Genomic DNA, 9,082 nt, shown 5'->3' with positions numbered 1-9,082 from the left:
AAAATCAGGTGCATCCAAAGAATTAACTTGCCTTTATCTGATTACTACTTTTTCTTCTTTTTTTTGTTGTTGTTTAAAACAGATCATACTGTGAGACACTATAATCAAATTAATTTTCTTGTCTACTGGTTAATATCACGATATCAAAGACAATCTTCCATATTTAAATAGAAAGGATAATATGATATTTTTTCCTAAAAGGTCTATCTTCTATTTTCACTCACAAGATGCCTGTATTTGTGAAGAATAAACATTTCCTCATATCATGTAACATTGCCCAGAGACACAGAACTCAATAAGAGAAAGATAGTCATTAAAACCTTTGAGATGTGTAGGTTCTCACGCAGAATTTCTCTCCAAGGACAATATTTCTTATCTACCAATTTGCTATTTTCCAAGATATATAACATTATGATATCTAGGGTGTGAGTACATACACGAGAATACTGAAGATATATATATTTAGCTCAGGAATTCACTGGGTTGTTTAACTTAAGTGTAGCTGAATTTTTAGGTTGATTACCTATGCTTTGAGGTTTTAGAAAAATTCAAGAAGTAGAACTTTTAAATTGGAACCAAAGCATTCAGAATAATTTCTAATAGACAGGAATGGTTAACTTTGGGTGAGTCACTTCATTCCAAAAAATAATAAATGAGTTATGAACCTAGAAAACCCAATGGACATGATGCCAGTTTAATGTTTTTAATAAGTTCATAATATAAAGCTCCAGTTCCAATTTAATGTTTTTAATAAGTTCATAATATAAAGCTCCAGTTCTCAAAGTATGGTCCTCCGACCAGCAGCAGTAACTCCTGGGAACTTGTTAAAATGTAAATTCTCAGGTCCCACTGCAGGCCTCCCGAATGAGGAACTCTGAGGGGGTGGTGGGCTGTCTGTGTTTTAACAAGCTCTGCTGGGGATTCTGATGCAGGGGAACTGTGAGAACTACAGGGATAGAAGAGGGCCCGTGTCTGCACCAAAGACTACCCACGTATCCATAACTATTTTCCACTCCTTCCCACCCAGGACCAAGTGAGAAGCAATTCTTCAAAGAATTCTGGCACTAATTTAGTGCATAGAACACCTGTGCACAGCCCAGTCCCTCTAGCCCAGTGATGGCGAACCTATGACACGCGAACTCATTTTTTTGGTTGATTTTTCTTTGTTAAATGGCATTTAAATATATAAAATAAATATCAAAAATATAAATCTTTGTTTTACTATGGTTGCAAATATCAAAAAATTTCTATATGTGACACGGCACCAGAGTTAAGTTAGAGTTTTTCAAAACGCTGACACGCCGAGCTCAAAAGGTTCGCCATCACTGCTCTAGCCCTTCCCTGTGTCCAGTGGAGGGGACGGCAGCTACTCCGGTCAGCATGCTCACAGGCCCTCTTCACGGGCTCTGGCTGTGAGCGTCGGTGGCTTTTCTCTAACCCTCACCTCACAGTGCATGACCCAGTACGTACACGGGTGGTCTTATAACAGGAACAAACGGTTCCCTTAGGATGATACCCTCTGACAGTTTCTTCTCTATTATATTGCACTGAAAAAATGTTGGTTGTGGCTCGTTCAATTGTCTTCACAACCTGTTTGTGTGTTGCAATCCAAAGACTGAAAAATGTTAGCCTAGATCACGAACTTTTCACCCACAGTCCATGAAGGGCAGTAACACTTGTGAAATGCTACTTGAAGGCCGTATATATTTTTGTATAAGCATATTTCTGTGCAAGGGGTTTCATAGCTCCTGACAGATTCACAAAGGGATGGGTAACCCGTGAGATGTTAGGACGCATTGATCTAGGTCCTACGAAAAGGGAAGGGGATGGCGATTAGGGTTTCTACTGTTAGGGGACTCCTGGAACCCCCTGAAAACTCCCGTGGGTAGACTGGGGAGGGTCCTCAGGCTCATCCTCCACCCCACACAAGAACCTCAGGGGCTCTCTTTATTGGACATGGAAAGGATGAAACTTGAGTGGACCGTCTACTTTATGAAACAATCGCATATGGTACGCCCATTGCTAAGGGGGCCAAGATTTGGGATTTCTGCAAAGGGCAGCAGGATCAAGATGGTCCAACCATCCTCAAGGCATTATTTATTTCTATATGCAGTAGCGATTAGTGGTTGCTGCAAGCCAGAATCTTCTACTTCGGCTGCTGGAGGTGAGGGCTTAGGCCAGCTGACCTGCTGAAATTAGCAAAGAAAAATGTGGTACAAGATTTCCCCCACTGTGGTCACTGAGATGATGACCTGGACATTAACAAAGCCGATATTGGGCCAACAGGCACCGGTATGTTCTTACTGGTTGTTGAACTATTGAAATACTTCTTGTACCTTTGGCAAAGAACAGCTGCTTCAGCCTCCCACAGCCACCCTGACCCCTCCCTGAGCCCACCAGGATCTCTCTGGAGCCCAGTGACCAAAAGGTTGCCTGGAACAGCAAGGGGTCTCCAGAATGCTTTTGATTGGTTGGTATTCTCAGTTCTTAAATATCCTATATAATAAAAGCCTAATATGCTAAGTGTCCGACTGTTCGTTCAACTGTTTGACCAGTCGCTATGAAGTGCACTGACCAGCAGGGGGCCGATGCTCTGACCAGTAGGTTAGCTTGCTGCTGGGGTCTGGCTGATCAGGACGGGATGAGATGGGCCGGACACGCCCTGGAACCAACTTCCTTCGGTCCCTCCCCGGCCTCTAAAATATTTCTTCTAATCAATTTCCATTCAATGTGCATGAATCCGTGCACTGGGCCTCTAGTTTGTAATATTACCTGACACAAACATAGCCCACAAGGCAATGTTACTGGCTACGCGGGCCTCACCTTGAAACTGATTGACCTGCTGCACAGGGTATGGATTCCGCTGGGGCTGGAGGTGCTGCCGGGGTACATGTGACTGCTGCAGCTGCTGGAACACAGGACAAGAAGGGTGGAGGTGAGGTGGGGACAGAGCACGCCGTTAAATAGCCTGCCGTTCTGAGGAAGGCAGGGTTCTTTCCAAAACTAAACTTTGTCTTGAAGAATAACATGCGTACAGGCAAGTGCAGAAAGCAGATGTGTACAGTTTGGTGAATTTTCACAAATGAACACACTCCTGGTAACCAGCATCTAGATCAGTGGTTCTCAACCTTCCTAATGCCGTGACCCTTTAATACAGTTCCTCATGTTGTGGTGACCCCCAACCATAAAATTATTTTCGTTGCTACTTCATAACTGTAATTTTGCTACTGTTATGAATCGTAATGTAAATATCTGATATGCAGGATGTATTTTCATTGTTACAAATTGAACATAATTAAAGCACAGTGATGAATCACAAAACAATATGTAATTATATATGTGTTTTCCGATGATTTTAGGCGACCCCTGTGAAAGGGTCGTTCGACCCCCAAAGGGGTCGCGATCCACAGGTTGAGAACTGCTGATCTAGATCAAGACACAAAACACTGCCAGGATATGGGGCTTACCGGTCATTACCCTTCATCTGACCCCGGGGAACCCCTGCCCGAACCTGACAACTCAGATCAGTTATGTCTGCTTTTGTACTTGGTTTTATGGATTTACATATATAATGTATTTGTGTCGGCTTTGGTGTCTGGTTTCTTGTGGTCATTACATTGGGGAGATTCAGCCATGGGATGCATGTAGCTGTGGTCTATTCATTCTCACCATTGAGAAGTGGTCCATCCTATTAACATGACAATGAATTTACCTGTTCTCCTACCGATGGTCACTTAGGGCAGCTCCAGGTTGGGGCTGTCCCAAATACCGCTGCTGTGAACACCCTTGTCCGTGCCTCTTGTGTGGACGTGCTGGCTCATGAGGCATGTGAGCCAAGCGGCTTTGACTTTCCATCGTCAGCCTGCGGGTTTTCCTTAGCTGTGTGGGGACCGAGCTCAAAGGGACAAGCGACTCATTTGGAATGACCTAAATAGATGCTGCGGGGCTTGGAAGATGGGATTCTTAGGGGCTATGAACAAGGCTAATCTTATTCCTAGAGGCCACCCTGCCTATAAAATCCATCCCCATAAGTAAACTACCCAGCATTCACTGCCTCGAGGAAACCATGTGGGGCTCCACATGGACCCAGAGCCAAGAGGCTTGCGTGTTAGTGCTAGTCTGTCTTCTTCCACTCACAGGAACCTGCTTTGCCCGCGCTATTACCCATATTCTGGCAAGGCCACTATGATCATTACCGTGCTGTATGTGAAAAGGGAGAGAAAATAAGAGGTGGAGAGAGCAGAGAGAGGGGTCTTAGTTCTCAGCCTGCTGTCAAGTAGCTGCGTGACCTCGGCATGTCATTTAACCTCCTTCTGCAGCTAATATTCACTCGGCACCTTTCATCTGAAGGGCTACAAAGAACATACAGCTACGGCCCTGCTCTGTAGCGTGTTCATTATAAAAACAACACACACTGACTACTTCTTAACACATGTGTTTATTTCTATTTTTTCTCTTGTTTTTCTTCTTGGGCAGCTCTGTCATTCCTTTTTCTCGTTTCTCGACAAGGCCAGACAGCACCCTGGCAACCAAAGGAAAGAACAGCCTCTGCCCTGTGTACCCCGTCCTGTGGTGCCTACCTTGGTGTTTTGCACAAACTGTTAAAATTAATTGTGTAGACAAGCAACTGTGCTAATCTTTTAGGCAGCAAAATAAGGGCATTCTTGAAAGTAAGATGAGCTCATAAAAGCTTCTCCTCAGCCAAATTCCCCACTTACTGTCCTACTTACAACCCGATACACAGTGGGGTGGCCTGTGCAGGGATGGGCGGGGCTCCAGTCTCGGCTCCGCCTCTCTCTAACCCTGTGATCTCAGATAAGTCACCTCAGCTCCCTGGCCGCTGTTTCCTTAAATGTAAAATGAAGGCACTCGATGACCTCTAATGTTTCTTTCAGATAGAAAATTCTAGGTTCTGTGGAACTTTCGGGAACGCAGGAATGGCAACACGGCCTGCACGCTCTGAGAGGAGGGCATTAAATGTCACTCCACCTCTGCTTTCAATCTGTTCTGTTCTGATTTCTAAGTCCACTGAGAATGATTTTTTAAAAAACCAACACGGCCTGCACGCTCTGAGAGGAGGGCATTAAACGTCACTCCACCTCTGCTTTCAATCTGCTCTGTTCTGATTTCTAAGTCCACTGAGAATGATTTTTTAAAAAACACATTTTTATTGATTTCAGAAAGGAAGGGAGAGGGAGAGAGAGATAGAAACATCAATGATGGGAGAGAATCAATGCTCTATCCACTGAGCCAAACCAGCTAGGGCCACTGAGAATGATTTTAAAGTTCCCCATGATAAGCAAGGCTGCAAGTCCTTCTGTTTCCCATCACCTGTCCTTATAGGAAAGCCAGGTGTCCCCAATATGCTGTTTACAAAATGGAAAGTGTTAGGGACACTTGGCTGCAGCAAAGACCGAGAAAAACATCTTGGCCTGGATATGGCGACATTCACTTTCAAAACACAAAGCTGACGGCCCACCCCCTGCAGACCCCGAGACAGCCTGCGTCGAGAAGCACGGCCTGCAGGTGCAGGTAAGGTGCCACAGTGCCCTGAGTTTTTTCTCGGTTTCATTTCTGGGCCAGTCCCGCAGGATGGCTGGCACGTGCGGCTCTTCTGTGACATCAGGGTCATGTGCCAGGTCCCCACATACATTTGTGCAGTTTCCAAAGACTTTTACACACATTATCCATGCAGTCCTTAAAAGACAACACGAGGAAGGCTGGGAACTTATTAAAACCTACCCTGGCAGAGGAAACCCTGCCGCAGGCCAAAGACTGGACACTTTCTGACCTTGAGTGAGTTGTTTTTCCCTTGGTCCCTCATCATCTCTTGGTCCACACAATCAGCAAGGAATTATCCTCATTTTTTAATTCTCATTTCCTTGTCTTTTCCAAGGAGCCTCGTATCTCTCCATGTCCTGGGTGAACCCTACACCAGCGGTTCTTAACCTGTGGGTTGTGACCCCTTTGGCGGTCGAACGACCCTTTCACAGGGATCGCCTAAGACCATCCTGCATATCAGATATTTACATTACAATTCATAACAGTAGCAACATTACAGTTATGAAGTAGCAACGAAAATAATTTTATGGTTGGGTCACAACATGAGGAACTGTATTTAAAGGGCCAGAAGGTTGAGAACCACTGCCCTACACTCTCACCTCCTAGTCTGTGGGTGTCACCCTGTGGCCTCTCTTCTCCCATTCCTCTGCCTCCTCCCTGTTCCAGGGTTGGCTGACCTCAGCAGGTGGGCACACCCCTGGGCTGGCACAGCCAAGCTCTGCCTGGTCACAGCACACATATTGAAAGCCACCACTCAAAGTATCAGGCACACCTGAAACTTCCTGGGATTGGCTGGGGAGAGGATTTACAAAGCCCAGCTTCCCCTGAGCAGCTCCATTTATCACTGCCTGAGAGACATTCGCACGGTTCCCTGTCACACACCTTCTGCAGGGTGAGAGGGATAGAGGTTTGTTTGTACAAGAGCTGCCAGGCGGCTGACTGACCTTGCTGAAAAGGGAGATAATTACACAGCTGTTCAGGAACAAAAGCAAAAAAATGGAACCTAGGTGAACTGTGCTCGACAGTACAATTTTTCTATTTGGGGGATGACGGGTATTTCTTTGAACTACTGCTCTTGGTTAGTAGAGATCTTAACATGTCTGTGTCCTACACAGTAGGCGGTGGAGGATGCTTGATAAATTTCCACAATTCTTATCCTATTAGGAACATTCCAGAAGGGTTACTCTGAGGCAGAGCTCTGTTGGGCCTTGAGCCTTAGATGACAACCTCACATCTCCTATAATAAAAGTGAGATGCCCTGCCCTGGGTGGTTTGCTCAGTGGTTAGAGTGTCAGCTCTCAGACCCGTGAGTGTCAGGTCAGGGGTTCGATTCCCAGTCAAGGGCACATACCTTGGTTGCAGGTTCCCCAGCCCCAGTATAGGCGTATGCAGGAGGCAACCAATTGAAGTGTCTCTCTCACATCGATGGTTCTCTCTCTCCCTCACCTCCCTCTCTTCCACTCTCTCTAAAACTCAATGGAAAATATATCCTTGTGTGAGGATTAAAAAAAAAAAAAGTGGGATGCCCTGTATAGACCCCATAGGAGCCATCTAAGGATCTCTTGTGGAAGGCCTTTCCTGGGATAATACTAAATTAGGCATGAGCATCTCCAAAAACAAGCCCCCCCCCCCCCCCCCCGCTGCAAAGAACCACACTGAAGCAGACAGGAGCAGCCCACAGGGAAGGCTTGCCTTCAGAGCTGGAGGAGTCACATGGGGAAGGTGGACAAAGATACCTAAGGAAAAGCTTTGTGTCAGGCCTGCCTTGAACTTAAAGATTTCTCGAGCTGTTTTCAAAGCTGTTGGGAGTTTTCTTAAATCTGCCCCCTTTCTGTGACCTCAGGTTCAGGCTTCCAGGTAGTTCCGTGGGCCCTTTCATTCTGCTATTGTTCCTGTTCCATTGTTCATGGCCAATTCAATCCTCCTCCCCACACTTTCTTTTAAGAGACAAGGTTCTCTGAATTCTTTTTCTTTTTCCTATTGCTAGAAATATTAGAGCTTATGAAGAATGTGAGCCAGCCTTCCCACCTGCATGCTGATTACAGCAACCCCTGCACCAGAAACCCAAAGAAAAGGAGTCAGACTCCAATGGAAGACACATCTCTGGCAAATGGGCTTTCAAATGGATAGCTGAAGCCTCTCTTTTCAGAACAAACTAATTTACTCTAAAGAAAGGTCTAACTAACTGAAAGGTCTAAATTCTGCAGGTTCTCCTGTGAACCCGGGAGACTGTGAACATCCTGAAGAAGGACCTGCCCCGTACCTCCCTCCCGGACACCAGGGGCTGAATAAATGCTCGCTCGGACACCATGGGCACGTTACCTGCTCGGCAAGAATCTGCTGCTGCTGCTGCTGCTGCTGTTGCTGCTGTTGCTGCCTTTGCTCCCGCAGGAACTGTTGCTTCTGCTGCTCCATCAACTGGGCCCGCTGATCAATGAGCATCTGCTTCATGATGGCCGCCTGGGGCTGGCTGCCCAGGAAGCCCGGACCCGAGGGGCTGGCGCCGGAGACCATGCCACCTGAGCCTGGGGGCACGGAGGACTGCATGGGGCCCGTGGTCCGGGGAAGCCCAACTGGGTGCTGCTCCTAGGAGGATAGAGAGGCCGATTCAGTGATTGCACATTTGAAGGGAAGCGTGGGGGAGGGCAGGGGCAGAGGCTCTGACTCAAGGGTCCCGAGTGGCCCACATTACGTTTTTATACAAACAATACAGTCGACCGCAGAGGTGGCCTTATCACAGTGGAGCTGGAGAGGCTCCAGGGGCACAGTCACAGAGCATGGCTCTGGGGATCTGAGACCAAGTCCCATCTGTTTTGGACGGGACTGACTAAGGGACAAGGACTGGGTTTCCAGCTAACATTCTGTTTCTCCAAAGGAAAGGAAACAAAGCCTTAGGCGGGGCCTACCTTAAGTCTTGAAGGAGACAGCCTGAGTTACCTCTTACTCCTTACTGCCTACCTGGCCAAAATGAACTTCTTAGGTAGGATGAAAGGCATTCACAGAAGTTTGCTGCAATTTACTGGTTGACAGATCTGCTATTTGATGGAATTCTAATCACAGACGAGCCCTGAACAACGTGGGGTTTGGGATGCTGACCCCTGTGCAGTTGAAAGTCCGTGTATAATTATTGACTCCCCCCAAACTTTATAGTCCTCCCTCAGAAGGCACAGGGAATTGGTTCTAGGCCCTCTCATGGATACTGAATCTGTGGCTGCTCAAGTCCCTTATCTAAAATGGTGTAGATCAATGCATACTGTTGGCCCTCCATATCCACAAATTCCCAACTGTGCACTGAAAATACTGTTTTCTACCCGCAGTTGGCTGAATTGGCAGATACGAAATCTGGGATACAGAAGGCCAACTGTATATTTATTGAAAATAACCTGTGTATAACTTAACAAAAGGAAGATAAACAACCCAATTAAAAAAATGGGCAACGGACCTAAATAGATACTTTTCGAAAGAGGACATCCAGAAGGCCAAGAGACATATGAAAAAATGCTCAAAGTCACTAATCATC

At 46.4% G+C, this 9,082-nt stretch overlaps 1 protein-coding gene across 1 annotated transcript in view; it reads right to left on the bottom strand.

Annotated features, from left to right (window-relative positions):
* MAML3 (mastermind-like transcriptional coactivator 3) overlaps positions 1 to 9,082 on the bottom strand; it is a 382,444-nt gene that overhangs the window by 5,538 nt on the left and 367,824 nt on the right. Inside the window, exons 4-5 of the mRNA XM_005877771.2 lie at positions 7,885 to 8,148; positions 2,824 to 2,908 (exon numbers count right to left, since the gene is read on the bottom strand). Of these exons, the coding sequence (XP_005877833.1) occupies positions 2,824 to 2,908; positions 7,885 to 8,148 (349 nt within the window). The remainder of the gene's footprint in view (positions 1 to 2,823; positions 2,909 to 7,884; positions 8,149 to 9,082) is intronic.

The sequence above is a fragment of the Myotis brandtii genome, unplaced genomic scaffold, assembly GCF_000412655.1.
Source record: "Myotis brandtii unplaced genomic scaffold, ASM41265v1 scaffold53, whole genome shotgun sequence".
In the NCBI taxonomy this organism is placed as follows: domain Eukaryota; kingdom Metazoa; phylum Chordata; class Mammalia; order Chiroptera; family Vespertilionidae; genus Myotis; species Myotis brandtii.
This window is presented reverse-complemented; position numbering and strand designations above follow the sequence as displayed.